Source organism: Microcaecilia unicolor, chromosome 3, assembly GCF_901765095.1.
Source record: "Microcaecilia unicolor chromosome 3, aMicUni1.1, whole genome shotgun sequence".
Lineage (NCBI taxonomy): Eukaryota > Metazoa > Chordata > Amphibia > Gymnophiona > Siphonopidae > Microcaecilia > Microcaecilia unicolor.
Window position 1 is genome coordinate 209,790,436 of NC_044033.1, and position 19,086 is coordinate 209,809,521.

At 49.0% G+C, this 19,086-nt stretch overlaps 1 protein-coding gene across 1 annotated transcript in view; it reads right to left on the reverse strand.

Annotated features, from left to right (window-relative positions):
- PRRC2A (proline rich coiled-coil 2A) overlaps positions 1–19,086 on the reverse strand; it is a 215,053-nt gene that overhangs the window by 29,712 nt on the left and 166,255 nt on the right. The window contains exons 19-25 of the mRNA XM_030197354.1: positions 11,127–11,256; positions 10,616–10,701; positions 9,979–10,221; positions 9,605–9,781; positions 9,421–9,510; positions 9,074–9,215; positions 8,923–8,990 (exon numbers count right to left, since the gene is read on the reverse strand). Coding sequence (XP_030053214.1) covers positions 8,923–8,990; positions 9,074–9,215; positions 9,421–9,510; positions 9,605–9,781; positions 9,979–10,221; positions 10,616–10,701; positions 11,127–11,256 — 936 coding nt within the window. The remainder of the gene's footprint in view (positions 1–8,922; positions 8,991–9,073; positions 9,216–9,420; positions 9,511–9,604; positions 9,782–9,978; positions 10,222–10,615; positions 10,702–11,126; positions 11,257–19,086) is intronic.

The following is a 19,086-nucleotide window of genomic DNA, read 5'->3' on the forward strand; positions in this document are numbered from 1 at the left end:
ATGGGTTGTGCTCGCCTACCAGCAGGTGGAGACTGAGAAAAAGCTCCGACTCTAGCAAGCCAATAGGAGCCCTGGTCATGTGACCGTAGCCTCAGTATTTGAATAACAAAGCAGAAAGGAAAAAAAAGAGAGAACCATATTCTGTGCCATGAGAAATACAAGCAGCCAGAAAGCACCAAGACAAAAATGAGCTTATACTACGGCTTAGCCGCAACACTGGACTCACCTACAACTCGCTTCAGAGCTGAGGTATGGTCAACTATGTACAGACTTATGTATTTGCTTCAATTTGAACATATATAACTTCTGAACTTGCAGAACATTTGAAATATAACGGAACTCAAGTATTATCTTACTACTGTCTGAGCAACAGAACAGGACTGAAGACAACAGATAAAAGCCTGTACCTAGTAAAGGAGACTATCTCTTGAAATATAACATGACAGCTGAATAAAGACGATTTTGTGTACTGGAATATCCCGGGTGGGCCCTGGGCCGGGCCGGAGGGATTAAAGGAAAGCAAATTAGCAGGTAAGGTCTAATTTCTCCTTCCTTAGCATCCCTCCGGACAGGCCCAGGATTGGACTGATGGGACGTAACAAAGCAGTAGTCCTAAGGGAGGGATCCCAGTAAACCAGCTGTGAGAACCCGTGATGCGAAGATGGCTTCCCGACGACACTGAACATCCAGTCTGTAATGCTTAGAGAAAGAATGAAGAGAGGACCATGTCGCTGCCTTACAGATTTCCGCCGGTGGCACCAAGGAGCACTCTGCCCACGATGCTGCCTGTCCACGCGTCGAATGCGCTTTCACTGCCTCCGGAATTGGCCTGCCGGACAACAGGTAAGCCGACGCTATCATGTCCTTGATCCAGCGCAATAAAGTGGGCTTAGAAGCCAACAGACCTTTGCGGGGCCCTGCAAAAAGAATAAAGAGACGATCCGAGCGACGAAATTCTGCAGTAACCGCAAGATATCTTTTAAGTACTCTCTTAACATCCAGCGTACGCAACTTCTGTTCCTCCTGAGCCAAATGAAAACGCGATAGCACCTTAGGCAAAAAGGAAGGGACTGGCCAAAGTACCACTCATTCTTTAGAAAATTCCAGGAATGGGGATCTACAGGAAAAAGCTTGCAACTCCGAAACTCTCCTAGCTGACGCAATAGCCACCAAGAACACTGCCTTAAGTGTCAAATCCTTCAAGGAACAGGCTTGTAAAGGTTCAAACGGAGGTTTCGATAAAGCTGTAAGAACCAAATTGAGATCCCAAGCTGGAAAGGACGCTCTAACCGGAGGGTGCAGAAGACTCACCCCCTTCAAAAACCGGATGACATCGGGGAGACTAGCCACCGACTTACCCCGAATCCGACCTCTGAAGCAGGCCAGAGCTGCAGTCTGCACCTTGAGTGAAGAAAGAGAAAGTCTCTTATCAAAACCGCGTTGTAGAAACTGTAACACCTGAGGCACTGTCGCCCGCAAAGGAACAATGCCCACATCTGAACACCAAGCCTCAAAAATTCTCCAAGTACGAATATAGCTCAGCGAGGTGGAACGACGACATGACCGAAGCATGGTGGAAATCACAGGAGCCGAAAAACTCCTCTTAGCTAGACGAGCTCATTCAAGAGCCAAGCTGCAAGACAAAAAAGCCGGATCTGGGTGACGTACTGGACCCTGTACCAACAAGTCCTCGAGAACTGGAAGACGAAGAGGCATCCCCACCGCCAGACGTTGTAGATCTGCATACCAAGGCCGGCGAGGCCAGTCTGGAGCCACCAAGATGACAGGCCCCTCGTGCTCCTCGATCCTCTGTAGGAGATGACCTATTAGTGGCCAAGGAGGAAAAGCGTAAAGCAGTCCGGCGGGCCACTGCTGCAACAGGGCGTCTACCCCTGTCGCCCTGGCATCTCTTCGGCGACTGAAGAAACGAGGGAGTTTGGAGTTGAGACTGGAGGCAAACAGATCTAGAATTGGAAGACCCCAGCACTGCACTATTAACTGAAATGTCCGATCGCAGAGAGACCACTCCCCGGGATCGAGCGTGTGGCGACTGAGAAAATCTGCCTGCACATTGTCTATTCCTGCCACATGTGAGGCTGATATGGCTGTGAGGTGAACCTCCGCCCAGCTGAGGAGACTCTCTGCCTCTCGTTACAAGAGACGACATCTTGTCCCTCCCTGGCGATTGACATAGGCCACAGCCGAGACGTTGTCTGAGAGGACAAGCACCGCCTTGCCCTCCAGGAGCTGACCGAAGTGTTGGAGAGCTAGCCGAATCGCCCTGGTCTCCAAGAAGTTGATGGATTGCATTGCTTCCAGCGGAGACCAGAGCCCCTGGGTGTACTTGTCCAGACAGTGAGCTCCCCAGCCTCGGAGACTGGCATCTGTCGTTAACGGTATCCAGCGAGGAGGCTCCAACAGCATTCCTGCCGAGAGATTCTTTATCCGCAGCCACCAGCCCAGAGAGTTGCGTTCCGGATGACGGAGGAATAACTTCATTGTGAGAGGATCTCACTGAGAGGACCAGCGGGAAAGCAGAGACCACTGAAGAGATCTCATGTGAAGCCTGGCCCAGGGTACTACCTCTATCGTTGCTGCCATCGAATCTAGAACTTTCAGATAATCCCTCGCGGCTGGGGCTTTCTGCTGGAGGAACCCCAGAATCTGTGACCGGAACTTCACAATCCGTCCGTGCGGGAGAAAGACTCGACCCTTTTGTGTGTCGAAGGTGACTCCCAAATACTCTAGCGACTGAGAGGGAACCAACCTGCTCTTGGCTACATTCATGACCCACCCTAGGGACTGCAAGAAGTCTACCACTCGTTGAGTAACCTGGCAACTTTCCTGATAAGACTTCGCCCTGATCAACCAATCGTCTAGATAAGAATGAACTACAATTCTCTGTTTCCTGAGAGCCGCTGCCACCACTATAACCTTGGTAAATGTGCGCGGAGCCGTCGCCAGACCGAAGGGCAGAGCGCGAAACTGGAAATGCTGCCCTAGAATGGCAAAACGTAAGAACTTGTGGTGAGCCGGACATATCGGAATATGCAAGTAAGCTTCTGTGAGATCCAATGCTGTTAAAAACTCCTCTTTGCGAACTGCTACTATGACAGAGCGAAGGGTCTCCATACGAAAGCTTGTGACCTTGAGAGCTCGATTGACGGCCTTGAGATCTAAAATGGGACGAAAAGCGTCTTCTTTCTTTGGGACAAAATAAATGGAACAGTGCCCCCGCTTTTGCTCCGAAAGAGGGACTGGACATATTGCCTGGAGATCTAGGAGCCTCTATAGAGTATCCCGAACCTTTAGGCGAGAGCGACAGGGAGACTCCAGAAAGGCTTCTGAAATAGGCCTTGCGAACTCTAAAGCGTAACCATCTCGAATAACTTCTAAGACCCACTGATCTGAAGTAATGTGGACCCATCTCTGATAAAACTGCGAAAGACGAGCTCCCACAGGGACCAGAGGAGAGCCCTTCGCACCTTCATTGGGAAGCACGCGACGGGGAGCGAAAATTCGCAGAAGAAAATCTACCCCCTCTGCAGTAACCCCAAAAGGATCGAGTTCTGTTAAAAAACCGAGACCTCTGCGTTTGAGGGCCCTTATCAGATTGAAATCTACGGAAAGGGCGAAAGGTACGCCGAACAAACAGCGCCCTTCGACTAGCCAGCCGAGGCCTATCTTCCAGAAGATGAGGAACTTTAGCCTCACCTAGAGAATTTACCAACTTATCCAAATCTTCTCCAAATAAGGAACCCCGAAAAGGGAATTTACTTAGCTTAGATTTGGAGGCCACATCCGCCGACCACCCCTTCAACCAAGGGAGCGACCCCCAAGGCCAAGGACTTAGAAGACGTCCTCAACAGATCATATAAAGCATCAGCCAAAAAGGCGGAGCCCGTCTCAATCTTGGCCACTTCCACATCAATTGCACCCATATCATCCGAAGCTCTATCCAAAACTTTTTCCGCCCAACGAAAACAAGCCCTGGCCACCAGGGAACCACAGATGGCCGCCTGCACCGCGAGAGAAGAAACATGTAAACTATTCTTTAGAAGAGTGTCTAACCTCCTATCCTGAGTATCCCGCAGTGCAGTACCTCCATCCACAGGGACCGTGTTTCGCTTAGTAACAGCCGAAACCACAGCATCCACCACAGGAATGTTAAGTAGCGCTCTATCAGCTTCCGGGACAGGATAAAGTCGAGACATGGCTCTGGAGGGACGAAAACCTGCATCCGGGGCCTCCCATTGGGCTTTAATAACCTCCCAAATATCCTGGTGCATAGGGAAAGTCTTACCAGAAGCCCTAGACCCCTTAATCAATACATCAATCTTCCGCACCTCAGAGACAGGGAGCGGATCATCAAAATGCAAAGTAGAGGCTACCATAGAGATGAGGTCCTGTAAATCCTCTTTATAGAACACCCTAGCTACGGAGGGGTCTTCCCCCTGCGGCAAAGGCACAGAGTCTGGGTCTAAGGAAGACAAATCCTCCCAAGAGTGATCTGCCAAATCCTGCAGACCCTCTTCTTCCTCTAAAAAGGGTATCTCACGATCCTGGGGGAAAATAACTTCCAATTGGGAGTCACCCTCCCTAGGTCTTTTAGGAGGGAGAACAGAGCGAACAGGCTCCCCTGGCACTGTAGTCCCTGCAGTGTCATTTTGCATAAGAAAAGCGCGATACATCTGCAGGACAAACTCAGGAGGAAACCCCCCTCCCTGAGTGCCTGCAGCCTGTATCAAAGACCCCGAGTCAGTACCACCCAAAGACAGGGGACCGTAGACCCCAGCCGCCGCTGCTGAAGGAGAACTCGGAGAAGGCAACAAAATGGCCGGTGTTCGCGCCACATGCGAGGCTGATATGGCTGTGAGGTGAACCTCCGCCCAGCTGAGGAGACTCTCTGCCTCTCGTTACAAGAGACGACATCTTGTCCCTCCCTGGCGATTGACATAGGCCACAGCCGAGACGTTGTCTGAGAGGACAAGCACCGCCTTGCCCTCCAGGAGCTGACCGAAGTGTTGGAGAGCTAGCCGAATCGCCCTGGTCTCCAAGAAGTTGATGGATTGCGTTGCTTCCAGCGGAGACTAGAGCCCCTGGGTGTACTTGTCCAGACAGTGAGCTCCCCAGCCTCAGAGACTGGCATCTGTCGTTAACGGTATCCAGCGAGGAGGCTCCAACGGCATTCCCGCCAAGAGATTCTTTGTCCGCAGCCACCAGCCCAGAGAGTTGCGTTCCGGATGACGGAGGAATAACTTCATTGTGAGAGGATCATCAACAGATATATATATATTTTTATATATATATATATATATATATATATATATATATATATATATATATATATATATATATATATATATAGAGGCGCAGAGGGAAGGGCCACCCTTTCTGAGGAAAGGTGTTCGCCTTTGGGAGAGGCAGCCAGTATTGTTGAGCAAAAGAAAAAGTTCTGTTCCCCACAGACCTAACGAGTATTCAGCTCTGTTGGTAGTAGCTGTAAAAAAAAAAAACCAAAAACCTACAGCAAGCTGAAGGGGCACACAGATTTGACCAGAACGTGCAGTATTTTGAATTTAATTCAATTTCTGTTGATGATTAATTTATTTAGCAAGGACAGATAACAGAGAAAAAAAAAAAAAAAAAGACGCGCGAACCACATTTTTTTCCCCACTTTTTTTTTTTTTTAAAACAATTAGCCATAAATACTTCACCAGAGGGAGATGGGGAGGAACCCAGATCCTCCGAGTGTAACACCCCAGAGGCTGCAAACAATGCACAGAATTTCTGAAAAGCCTCTAACAAATAATTCTCAGGCACAGAAAAGAAGACAGATCACAGATAAGAATCATATAAAAAAGAGAGACTAATAGGCTCACTTCCTACCTGCTGGGAGACTGAGAAAATACTGAGGCTACGGTCACATGACCAGGGCTCCTATTGGCTCGCTAGAGTCAGTTTTTTCTCAGTCTCCACCTGCTGGTAGGCGAGCACAACCCATCAGTCCAATCCTGGGACGGTCCGGAGGGATGCTAAGGAAGAGGCGGTTTCGACTCCCCATAGAGCCTGCATTGTGCCCTTGACGCGCACAGAACCGGCAATGGGACAGTTTCCCTGCCGACATCCCTCAGGGAAGAAAGGAGGTAAGCAACCCAACAGGCAGCAGCGCCCAGACTCACTCTCTCTCACAAACGCACTGCAGCTCTCCCGGTCAGCCCCCAAACAAAGCAGAGCTTTTTTTTTTTTCAACTGGCTTCTTACCTCCCCGGTTGCTAAACGCTGACAAGGGCTATGGCTCTCAAGGTTCCTGCAATCACACAGGAGCCGAGGCACAGGGCTGACTGCTCAGGAGAGCACAGCAGGGAGAGGGACCCGATCACCGGGTGTGACTCCCCAGGGGAAAAACAGAGCCCCACCGGACCCACTTCCCCGAAGCACACAGATTATAAGTACAGGGTGCTAACCAACAAAAGGCCTAAAACAAATCCCAGGCCTACCAGACCAGACTGACTGCTCAGGCTGCACGTCTACCCTCTGCTGGAGACTGAGATTTACTGGCTGCTTGGGGGTTGGTAGCAAGGTTGCCAGGTGGAAAATTTTTTTCCCACCCAAACCAGCCTAAATCCAGCCCAAAACCCGCCCAAACTCAAACCCCGCCCCTGACACCCCCCACCCCCGCCATCATCACCCCCGCCTCCCCCGTCATCGGCCCCGCCCAGAACGTCACTAACCCCGCCCAAAACGTCACTAACCCCGCCCCCTGCGGCCGAAAAAACCGCCTGAAAACCGCCCAAAAGAAAAAAAAGAAGCACAAAAAACCGCAACCCGCCACGGGCAAAACTTTCCTGCGGCGGGTCGCGGAAAACCGCCCAATTGGGCGGTAAAACCGCCCACCTGGCAACACTGGTTGGTAGGTGGCTTATACATTGTTACAGTTTTAGTGTTTTCAGTCTCCCTCTGCTGGTAGGAGTGCATAACCCAAGCGTCTTGACCGGTCTGGAGGGTCGCTGAGGAATCTTCTTTCACTAATGAAGGTATTACTGCCCATAACTGCCAAAGCTCAAGGAAAAATCTTTTACTAAGGGCATTAATCTGTTTATCAAATGATAAAGTGGAGTCTAAAATTACACTCGGCACTCTGGAATGGTTATGTTATTTCTCCACACCACAGTTTAGATGGCAGAATGCTGTTGTATACACAGGACAAGGTGAAAACTGGAATGTTTGGTTACAAGGATACTTTGTGGGAGGATATTAGAGGCTGTGAAAATACACAAAGAGAAAGCATATTCAAGTACTCTGACCCATTTCCTTTAGGGACAATGAAGATCAAAATCCACTGTTTGATATAGTCACCTACATGCTCTCTAATATTTTTTGAAATCCTTTAGCAATCCTGATTTAGTTGTTCAACATTAAAGCTTTTTTCTATGCAGATGATATCCTGCTTCTTTTTTAGACTTCACCATTAAACCAGAGCATCAGAGGCCGAGGCACAGAAAGGACCTCCAGAAACAAAAATGACCCCTCATTGCCAAGGAAACAGGAGGTATAGGAAGGGACCAGGCCACCCGGGTTTGACATCCCCCCATGGGCCACAGCTCCAACCATCAGCCAAGAAAGAGCCCTGGGAGAGAAACAGAGACATTAGCAGCCAGAATGAATTACAAACACTGCTGACCCCAGTAACTTCACTCCCCCCTCCCCAGGGCTAGGAAACCCCAGGCCTACCAGACCAGTTGAGACTGCACAGACTTGCACCTCTACCACCCACTGGGAGGCTGAGAAATACTGGGAGGGACAGCAGAGAGTCTGTAGCGTTCAGTCTCACCTGCTGGTAGGAGTGCATAACCCATCCGTCTAGGCCGGCCTGGAGGGAAGCTAAAGAATCCAGAACTACATCATGTACAGAAGTGTATAGATTCCACCTCTTGGGTGGCTCTCTGAACTGACTTGGATTAGGGTGAAAACAGTTGCTTGTTGGTTGACCGATATGAACACTGTGCCATCTTTGGTTACTGTATTATTTGGACTACTGCTTCCTATGGTCCAATCCTTTTGATATCTTGGTGTCTTTCTTGATTCAGGCCTCTTTCCAACATCAAGTTTCCAATGTTATCAAATCTGATTATATCAATCTACATCATATTCGGTCTGTTCATGATCTTGATTTCAATGCACTGCACACCCTTCTTCATGCTTTTTGCCATCCCACCTAGACTATTGTAATTTAGTCTATGTAGGTATTTTCTTTGCCCAAATTAAGCGACTTTAAAAACTCTTCAAAATTCCGTAATGCGACTTATGTAAAGCACGCCAATATTACCATGTAAGTCCACTATTTCTTAGGTTAAAAATTGTGTGTCTCGCTCACAAAGCATATTTTTGTTACTTTTTTTTTTGTTACATTTATACCCCGCGCTTTCCCACTCATGGCAGGCTCAATGCGGCTTACATGTTCTCCTTAGTAATTCCATATACTCCCTCTTATTCTCTTAGGTCTATGAGCTCACATCATTCTAGTACTACCAAGCTCCAGGCAGGCCAGATTTGAATCTAGGTGGAAGTATGCCTTCTGCTTTCTAGCTTCACGCCTCTGGAACATCTTTCTCTGAGTATTCACTGTGAGGAATCTCTTACCAAATTTAGACATCTTTTGAAGGCTCACTTTTTTACAATAGCTTTTGGGGGGCTGAGCTGTCGGGTTTGGGTGTCCTGCTGACTATACCTGCTTTATGATTAAGTTTCGACTATTTTGTTTTTATTATTTAATTTTAGATTGTGCACAGTCTTGACTGTTTGTCAGAAAAGGCTGTATAGAAAGTATACAAACATACAACATTCCCCCCCATCAGGAAGAGATCAGTGTCTTCAAGTATTCGTCTATACTCATGCTGAAAATTCCTGAATAGCAAGTACCTGGGACAATCCTGGCTGGCTGCTGTAGAACTGCTCCGGATACAAGCGTGGCCCATGTTCCCTCTCTCCTGTGGGACACAAAACAGGAAGGAAAAGGTGAGAGAGAGCTTCCATTGTTCTTGTTAGCAGATTAGGTGTGTGACAAGAGTACCTGGAAATGGGAACGATGTAGTGCTGGAGTCGGCAGCCTCACTGGCAGTAGGGAGGGTCTCTGGGTCAGCAGGTCTGTAAGCAGGGGGCTCTGCAGCAGCTGGGTGAGAGGTCAGCTTCCAGGCTGCTTGTGCAGATTCCAGCTGTAAGAGAGGTGAAATCATGAGGAACGGTAGAAGTTCAGCAATGATTAATGAGAAGTTGGAAGATCCAAGACTGATGGCCTCATCAGTCTTGGCTTTCTGTTACATCAATTGTCTTGTTATTGCCCCTCCTTCCCTCCCACATCTGGTTATTGCTTTCTCCCTCTCGCCAAACTTTCCAGTCTACTTGATTACTAGAACTCACCCCTCCAGGACTGGATTGGTGCAGAGAAAGTGCCATGGCCTCTCGCTCTCGTCTGGAGTCTTCTGTAGCTGTATGACGCAAGCCCGAATCCTAAATATAAGTAACAAAACAACCGATCTGTTAGTGGTGCTTGTGCATTATGATGAACATTGTGCAAATGTCAAACGGAGCACTGTCAACAAACCTTATCTCCCAAGCCAAACTGTACAGGCTGGGGTGTTCTGTCAGGTTCCAGCGTGAAGTCTACATCTGACCTGATGCTCTCACTCTCCTTTCCGCAGTTCAGGGCCCTCTGGGACCGTTCTGTGCCAATAGCTCCTGGTGCATGCTCTCTCTGTGGACCAGTGGCAACTTCATAGGTCTTAACAGAAAACATTAAATTCATATGAACATGGTATCTTGCTGAGTTAGTGGCTGTAGTGGGATTGGAGCTCAGGCCTACAGATATCATGAAAGAGGCAGCTTGCTCTAAACTACTGTACTGTAATGTGATAAGATTGGCATGTTGACTTTCAGAAAATTGAGTAAAGCAATCACGAGTGTGGGCACACCCTTTACCTTTCTCTCCCTGAGATTTGGGTCTTTGGCAGGTGGCAAGCGCCCCCTCTGCTCCTTGGGTCCCTCAGGCTCAGGGTCCCGTGTTCTACCAGCACTCAGCACTGGCATGTGCTTGCCAGGCTCAGCCTTTAGGCCGCCATCAGGGGAGCTACGTTGGCTGCAGCTTGTAGAAGAGACTTGGGAGTCGCTACTCAGGTCTACACCACTGTCTGACTGACTCCGCTGCAGAGGAGGGCAACACGGCTAGGTGGGAAAGATACATTGAAGAGAAAAACAAGCAGCTGATCAAATTTTTATGTCGGTTCGGATTTACTATAAAGATGGTTACCAAAGTACCCGCTCACCCACCCCCTTTAGATGTTTAAGAAATGTTTTAATTAGTTTACATCTTTTCATTACTAGCTTAAAGTGAGTTACATTCAGGCACATTAGGTATTTCACTGTCCTGAGAGGGATTATAATACTACAAGTCTGTACCCAAGGCAATGCAGGGAGAAGCAACTTGATCAACATCACAAAAAGTGGCAGATGGATTTAAACCTCTGCTTCCCTGGTTCATAGCCCACTGCTCCCCACAATCAAGAGAAGCCTAGGTATGGAATACTGGTATGATCAAGGGCTCCCTCTCCCCTCTTACCTCAGTGCCGACTGTCTCCTCGTATGCACCTAATGGCTCTGGCCACAGATCAGAGGCAACAGGATAAGCCCCTCTCTCCATACCTGCTGTGAGAAAAAGCGTGAAAAGGGCATTTAGCGCATCTTACATCCAAGTGCTCTTCTCTTAACCAACAGAACATTCAACCTCTGGAGTCAGTTTCACAAATTTAGAGAAGGAAGCAAACCCTAGGTTGGGAACAGCCCACACTAAATGGAACCCCACTGGGATAGAATTCTGAGAGCATCTCCATGGACTGCAACAAGAATCTGTAATATTATATGGGTCTCAGACTTATTTAAACCTGGTTAACTGTTTCATTTTTGTTTTTTTAAATCTTGTAACAAAATCAAATTGCTTCTGTAGTGTATGCACCACCATTGTGTCCTAACTGGATTAGAAGAGTCACCTCATGCTAATAAGAAGAGTTCAGTATACATCACAGGCAATTATGCCTCAGCCTGTGGAACTCAGACCATGCTGCAAAACTTACCGGAATGTAATCGGCTCCAGATGTGAGGGGACAGTGTGCCAGCAAGGCCAGCTTTGTCTCGCTGATCATTCACAGTTCCTGACCCTTCCAGCTTCCGGGAGTAATTGTTTCGGGATGAGGACAAAGCTTCCTACAAGGAAGAGAGAGGTATCACATAATACCTCAGTGCTAGCTTTACTACCTACGGTGGACACATGGAGGATCCTGCCAAATGCTGATCAGGCTTCACATGCTCATTTGTCCCTAAACTGGTATCTTCCACCTGCCAATTAGGTTCTTGAACTCTGGACAAATACTCAGCCTGCAAACTATTCCCCTATTGCCTTTAGGAACACAGACCTCACAAAACCCATGGATCAGGTACTTAACTAGTGCCTGGGGACAGTCAGGATAGGCTATACTTACCAGGACATGTAGATTTGGGATAGGTCCTTAGCACAGATTTGCTGCCTCCATATTACCAAGCCAAGTCTGAAAAGCTCTAGCAAATTTGAGGAATAAATACTTCATGGATTGTCTCTAAGGACCAACTACGGCACAAAGTAGTAGCCCTTTTAATACCACCACCATACAGATGGAGAAATTAGATCTTGCCTGCTAATTTACTTTCCTTGAGTCTCTCCAGACCATTCCAGATGAGTGGATAATATGCACTCATACCAGCAGAGGGAGACTGAGAACTTCCGACTAGTGACACCTGTATAAGGGACTGTGCAACCCTGACTATTTCGCATAGCCAAACGGTAACCATAAAATAACCAGTGGATCCCCCAAAGAAACCCCTGGAAAAGGAGCACCAAGCAGAACATTAAAAAAAGTGACGCTTGCAGCTCCTGGACCCACAGCAACACATGCCACAACCACACATTCTTCAAAGGTGGGGTCCGAGAATGGTCTGGAGAGACTCAAGGAATGTAAATTAGCAGGTTTAAGATCTAATTTCTCTTTCCTTATCTACTTCAGACCATTCCTGACGAGTGGGAAGTACCAAAAAGTACTGAACAAGGGTGGGGAAGTCCCTGGACCAGTACGGAACACCAAAAGAAGTGTCCTGAACGTCCAACCTGTAATGTTGGACAAAGGAATGCAGAGAAGATCAAGTAGCGGCCTGGAAAATATTCTGCGGAGGAATAAAAGAATGCTCTGCCCAAGAGGAGGCCTACGCCCGAATACAGTGCGCACCTGCAAGACTGCTAGCGCTGTCTTACCACACAAGTAAGCGGATGAAACGGCCTCCTTAATCCAATGAGTGATCGAGGCCTTAGATGCCGCCTGTCCTCTCCGTGCCCCCCCCCCCCCCCCCCCCCCACCAAAAAAAAAAAAAAACCACAAAAAAGGATCTGTCGAACGAAAATCTGCAGTTCGGTACACATAGCCCCTACTGACATCCAGTCTATACAAAGATGACTCATCCTGCGAAAAGGATGGCAAAGAAATAGACTGATTGACATGAAAAGGGGACACCACCTTAGGCAAAAAGTATGGAACCGGTCTCAACAAAACCATCTCCTTAGAGAAAACCAGAAACTGCTCCCTACATGACAAAGCTTACAACTCAAATACGCCGCGCTGACACGATAGCCACTAAAAATACCACCTTGAGAGAAAGATCCTTAAGGGTGGTCTGCTGAAGAGGTTCAAAATGCGCCTTAACCAAGGTGGACAGCACCAAATTCAAGTCCCAAGGAGGAACTACAGGTCGGACAGAGAGCCGCAACCGCTTGACTCCCTGGAAAAATAGGGCGACATCTGGATGCAGCACCACGGAACGTCCCTGCACTGGACCCCGTAAACAAGTCGGTGCCGCCAACTGCACATGAAGGGAAGATGACAACCCCTTGACCAAAACACACTGAAAAAAATCTAAAAACTGAGTGACCGACACCCAAAGGGGAACCACCTCTCTATCCTCACACCAATCCTCAAAAACACACCAGACTCGAACATAGGCCAAAGAGGTGGACTGCTTACGAGAAGAGAGGATATGAATCGCCCTGTAGGAATAACCTTTCTTCAGCAACTGCACCCGCTCAACAGCCAAGCCGTAAACGAGAAAAAACCCACGTTGGCCATTATGCAGAGGAAGATGAGTTGGATCGTCTACTTGCATCCACACCAGGTCTGCATACCAGGGCCTGCGTGGCCACAAAGACCACCCAACCGCTGTGCCCAAGAATGCACTGAAGAATGCAACCTATGAGCAGCCACAGAGGAAATGCAGACCCCGAAGAGGCCAGGGTTGAGCCAAAGCATCCAGCCTCTCTGACAAAGGCTCCTTTCTGCAGCTGAAAAATCGTGGTGCCTTGGCATTTTCAGTTGTGGCCAAGAGGTCCATGATTAGAAGACCCCACCTATCAACTATGACCTGAAAAGCCGAGGGAACCAGACTCCACTCACCCGGATCCAGATGATGCCGACTGCTACACGAACCGTGGATAATAACCATAGGTTCTGTTCCACCCAGGCCATGAGAAGGGCTGTTTCTCATGCCAACAAGGGGCTCTTTGTACTCCCTGCCGATTGACATAGGTGACTGCAGTCACATTGTCTAAGGACTCAAAGGTACTGGAAGCGGAGTAATCGCTGAAAAGCCAATAAGGTGAGATGTATTACCCGAGTTTCCAGATCTATCGACCACTCCTCCTTCGACCAGTGCCCCTGAGACACCTGACCGAGAAATTGAGCTCCCCATCCTGACAGACTAGCATCCGTTGTTACCAGCACCCAGTCTGGCGGATCCAGGGGCATGCCCAGACTCAAATGGTGCCAGTCCAGCCACTACCGAATGCACTGCCTGGCAAAGCCACACCCGGCTACAGTGCCTCCGACTGAAACCATTGCGCCAGCAGTGCCGAAGGCTCCTCCTCAATGGTCGCTGCCATGGAACCTAGAACTTGCAGCAATGTCCCATGTGGACGGAACCTGGAAAGCGAGGAGACTGCGAATCAGACTGAATCTTCTGCATTCTGGCCTCTGAAGACACACCAACATCTCGAGTGTCGAAACATAATTCCAGGTATTGCTGGGAACCATAGAACTCATGCCTAAATTGACAATCCACCCCAGGTGCTGGAGTAGCTGAACCACCCAAGACGTTGCCGTTTGGCTTTCCTCAACCAACTTCGCTCAAATCAGCCAGTCGTCCAAGTAGGGATGCACAAGAATGCCCTCCTGCTGGAGGGCCACCACCACCATTACCTTGGAAAAGGTTCTCGGTGCAGTGGCTAGGCTGAAGGGTGACATCCGAATCTGGTAGTGCCCCTCCAAAACTGCAAAGCGGAGATATTTCTGATTTCCAGTAGCATTGGAATATGCAGGTACACCTCGGAGAGATCCAGGAATGTGAGAAATTCCCTTGGCTGAACTGCCACCATCACCGACCAGAGGGTCTCAATGTGAAAAGGAGCCAAGCAAAATGCTCGAGTCACACGCTCAAGATCCAAAATCAGACGCCAGGGATCTTCCTTCTTGGGCACCACAAAATAAATGGAATACCTCCCAAAACCTCTCTCACCTGGAGAAAAATGAACTAAAGGGCCAACAGCTGCTCTAAGGTCTGACGGACAGCCTGTGCCTTGACAAGATACTTGCAAGGAGACACAAGGAAGGCATCTGGAAGAGGGCGACGAAACTCCAGAGCAAAACCGCTTTTGATTATATCGAGGACTCATTGATCTGACTTGGACCCACCATTGGTAAAATAGCTGCAACCTGCTGTATGTGGGCATAACTGGAGGCTGGACCCCCAGAATATCACTGGGAGGCCCAGGTACTTCCGGCATCATCGGAAGCCCCTTCGTAGCTTCCTCTTCCAGAGCCTCGAAAGGAAGGAAAGGCCTGAAAGGACTGCCCTCTATTCCAGAAATGACTACTCTGGGAACCGACCCCGCTACCTGGCTGATACTGCCTAAACTCTAGAAGGTCTGTTTAAACGGGAAGCCGACTGCAACTAATCCTTTCGGAGCTGTGGCACCTTGGACTCCCCCAAGCTCTTAACCAGCTTTTCTAACTCATTCACGAAAAGCAACTTGCCCTTAAGGGGGAGCTGATGGACTTTAGAAGCCACATCTGCTGCCCAATTCCTGAGACATTGAAAACGCCATTCTACCATCATTAGAGCCAGGCTCTTTGCGGAAGCGCAGACTAGGTCATACAAGGCAGCTGAAAGAAAAGCAGTGCCCAACTCCAAATGCACAACATCTGAGGAGCTGCAAGAAAGAGGACACTGGCGAGTCTGGGAACCGCTCAGCTCACCAAAAACAGGCACAAACCACGTAACCACCACAAATGGCTGCCTGCAAGGCCAAGGCCGACACCTCAAAGGATCTCTTCAGGAGCACCTCCATTCGACGATCCTCAGAATCTTTACCTTCCACAGGGATAGCCGTCTTCTTGGTTAACAGCTGTCACCAGAGAATCCACCATAGGAACCAGAAGTCTCCGTCTGCGAGAGGGAGCTGGTAAAGCCAAGCCATGGCCTGACCAATGTGCAAAGCGGAATCCAGGGCCTGTCACTCACCCTCTACCAGTTCTTTGAAATCTTCATGATAGGGAAATGTCCGGGGCGGTCGGCGAACCCCTTTCCATAGAGGGCCACCTTCCTAGTCATTGGAGAGAGATCCACTGAAATCTTCAGAACCTGCAGAACTTCTAACAAACCAGGTAAGTCCTGGCACCAAAAAATCCTCACAATTCATGGATCCTCCCCCAAAGGAACAGTAGAAGGGTCTTCCAGGATCTCCGTGTCCCAGGGTTCCCCCTGGATTGCCTCATCATCCAGTGAAGGCTTCGATCTCAGGGACAGAATATCATCAAAATTCTCATCAGGGGACAAGCACGCCTTCTTAGCCCCCAGTGCCACCACTGAAATCCTCTAGGGTCCTAGTGACCAGTTGTCCCCCCTCCACAGGCAGACTCCTCTTCAGGCAAAATGCCTGATGCAGCAAGAGGACAAATTCTGGAGTAAAAGGAAGAAATAATCACGGAGGCATCCTGTGTAGTCAGCACAGGAGCTGCCTCCCCGAATTCAGCCCAAGAGCACATGGCGTCAAAATGGCGGACATTTCAGCCACTGCTGTGTCTGTCACACTATGCGCTGACAAAGCAGTCTCCCCCACTGCAGCCTCCTTAATCTGCTGGGGGCCCTTTCCCACACCCCCAGTCTCAGGGCACTGGAAGGTCAGTGCTGAGATCTGGCACCGTCTCCTCGCACACGCGGCAAAGACTGCTGTGTACAGAGACCATGTGGTGCACAGAACCTGAGCATCGGTGGCACCTTCTCCACCTGTGAAGACATGCAGTGAAGTGTCTCAGCAGTGTCTGGCCAGTAGCATCCTACTGCCTACACGCTCCCATGCTCCAGAGAATTCAGCAGCTGCACCTTGCACTGAAGCTGTGCTAACCAGCACCTGTAATTTTTTTTTTTTTTTTTAACTTTAACCTTGCCTTTTTTCTGTTTCCAATGCTGCTCATTGCAGTTCATGGGCCACCTCAAGGGACTCCTCCCAGGCAACATGGGGGAGAAGGCCAAGGCAACACCTCTCAAAATTAGGAGGGTGAGGGGGAGGCACCTGGAGACTGGAGTGTTCCTCCCCCAACACATCACAGGGGCCAAAGCGTGAGACCAGAGCCAAAAGTGAAGGCTGCTGTTGCGCCTTCTGCTCTGTTGTTCCTTCTGGGGGTGGGTGGGGGGGTTGTACTGAAAACAATGCGCTGTTCCAGAACACCCCCCCCCCCCCCCGAAAGAGCAAGGTGTTTTATTATTTTTTTTATTTTTAAAATGGGGCCAAAAACGGCACACCCAAATCAAGGAAAAATTAGTTATTAATTAGTTATTACCTGATAATTTTCTTTCCATTAGTCCCAACAGATCACGAGTGGGTTATGTCCCCCTACCAGCAGGTGGAGACAGAGAACTTCAGAGTCTTAGCATATGTAGCCCTGTGCAGCCAGCTTACTCTCAGTATTGTCGATACCAAAGCAGCTGAAGAAGAAAAAACAATCCAATATTAAATTCCACTCCTGCCTCCAGAGAACCCTTGCAGGCTCTTCATCTACCGCCACAGCGGGAGGAAAACCCCCTAAGTGGGAATTACAATCATGAAAGAATCCCACCCTCTGTAGTTTACAGTTAGCTCCCAGTGGATCCTGAGAAAAGTTCAGAACCTCGAAAGCCATACCCCCTGATAACAAGGGAAATTATATAAGCAAACAACAGTACAGGGCGGGTCTCTGGATTGATCTGTTGGGACTAATGGAAAGAAAATAATCAGGTAATAACTAATTTTTCCTTCCACAGCATCCCACAGATCAATCCAGAGACGAGTGGGATGTACAAAAGCAGTCCCAAGTGTAGGGAGGGATCCTCAAATAGTCAAAGGCTCGAGAACATACTCACCCCAAGCCACAACACAGAGGACGAATCAGACACAAACTCCATATGAATGTAAAGATATGCCCCAGAACTTGCAGAAAAAGACCAAAACATTAGTCATGTGCATGAACCCAGGCTCCAAAAAACAGAAAAATTTGCACATCAAAGCCTGAGGAAAGACGAAATCCGGCAAGAATATCTATCTCCAAGCCGCAACACACGATGGAGCTAAACCGAACGTGGAACTGTGAACTGCACCCAGAAAACAGCGGAACTGCATGCAAAAACAAAGCTGTACCCAAGAAGCAGCTACGGAGCAGTGTACAACATACAATGATGGAGCTGAGCTCAACATGCCGCGAAGGCACTGAGTGCAATCCACTGCGAAAGCCCTGCGCTCAACATACAGCGATAGAGCCGCGCTCAACAGGGAGCGAAGGCGCCATGCTCAACATACCTCGCAGACTCCGCGCTCCACATACCGCGATGGAGCCGCGCTCTCAATATATATATATATATATATATATATATATATAGCAAAGAAGCCATGCTGCCTATACAGCGAAGGCTCCGAGCTCCACCTCCAGGGATGGAGGTGTGCTCAATCTACAGCGAAGGACCTGTGTTCCAAAGTAGAGCTGGAACTGTGCCCCACATGCTGCCATGGAACTGTGCCCCCACATGCCGCGATGGAGCTGCGCTAAATATGCAGCACAGCCGCGCAACATGCAACAATGGAGCCGCGTTCAACATGCAGAGATGGAGCCGCGCTCAAAACGCAGCGACTGAGTCGTGCTCCACCAGCAAAATGCAGAGATCCTGAGGAAAAGCCACAAAAGAAGGTGCCGCCAGAAGGCCAATAGGAAAAGAACCCAACTAGTGGAAATGCAGCCCTGGTGCTGCACTCCCCTGGCTCAGCGGGACAAAACTACAAGAGAAAGCCCCCTGCCTCAAGAGACCCTCTCGGTCCTCTGAAGGCCACTGATCCACAAAGACCGTTCTCCTAGGCAACCTAGATGGAGCAATAGTCAACGTAGGAAAAGAACCCCCGCCAATAGGTAGGTAAGCATCGCGGAGCTGTAATCCTCAGACTATAAGGAGCCAAATGCAGCCGTACGGCAGAGAGGAAAACACAACTCCCGGCAGCCCCGGACAAAGCAGAAGCTGGTCACTAACATCAAACTGATCCGATCCACTTCACTGCAGAGAAGTAGAGGAAAGCCCACAGCCAAGAGGTAATAATCCAGATGCATAGCAAAAGATGTGCCAAGCAGGAAAGAACTGCGTCCCTTACAGAGGAAGGCATAATTGTCAAATGTGCCAGGACAGAGGCGCTTGAACTAGAAAAGCAAAATCCGCGAAACCTCCCACCCAAAAGCAAGGGAAAAAGGTAAGAGCTGAGGCAAACTAGTTCTCAAAAGGCACATTCCTGAAAAAAGACACTGAACTAAGTCGAAGCAACAGACTGGCAATAACAGTGCTCCTTACTCAGAAGAGGAAGGAGCTAACAGTCGCCTTACCAAGGGCAACTAAGCTCCCTACCAGAAGAAGCCTGTAGACAACTCAGAGCACACAGTAAGGATCCAC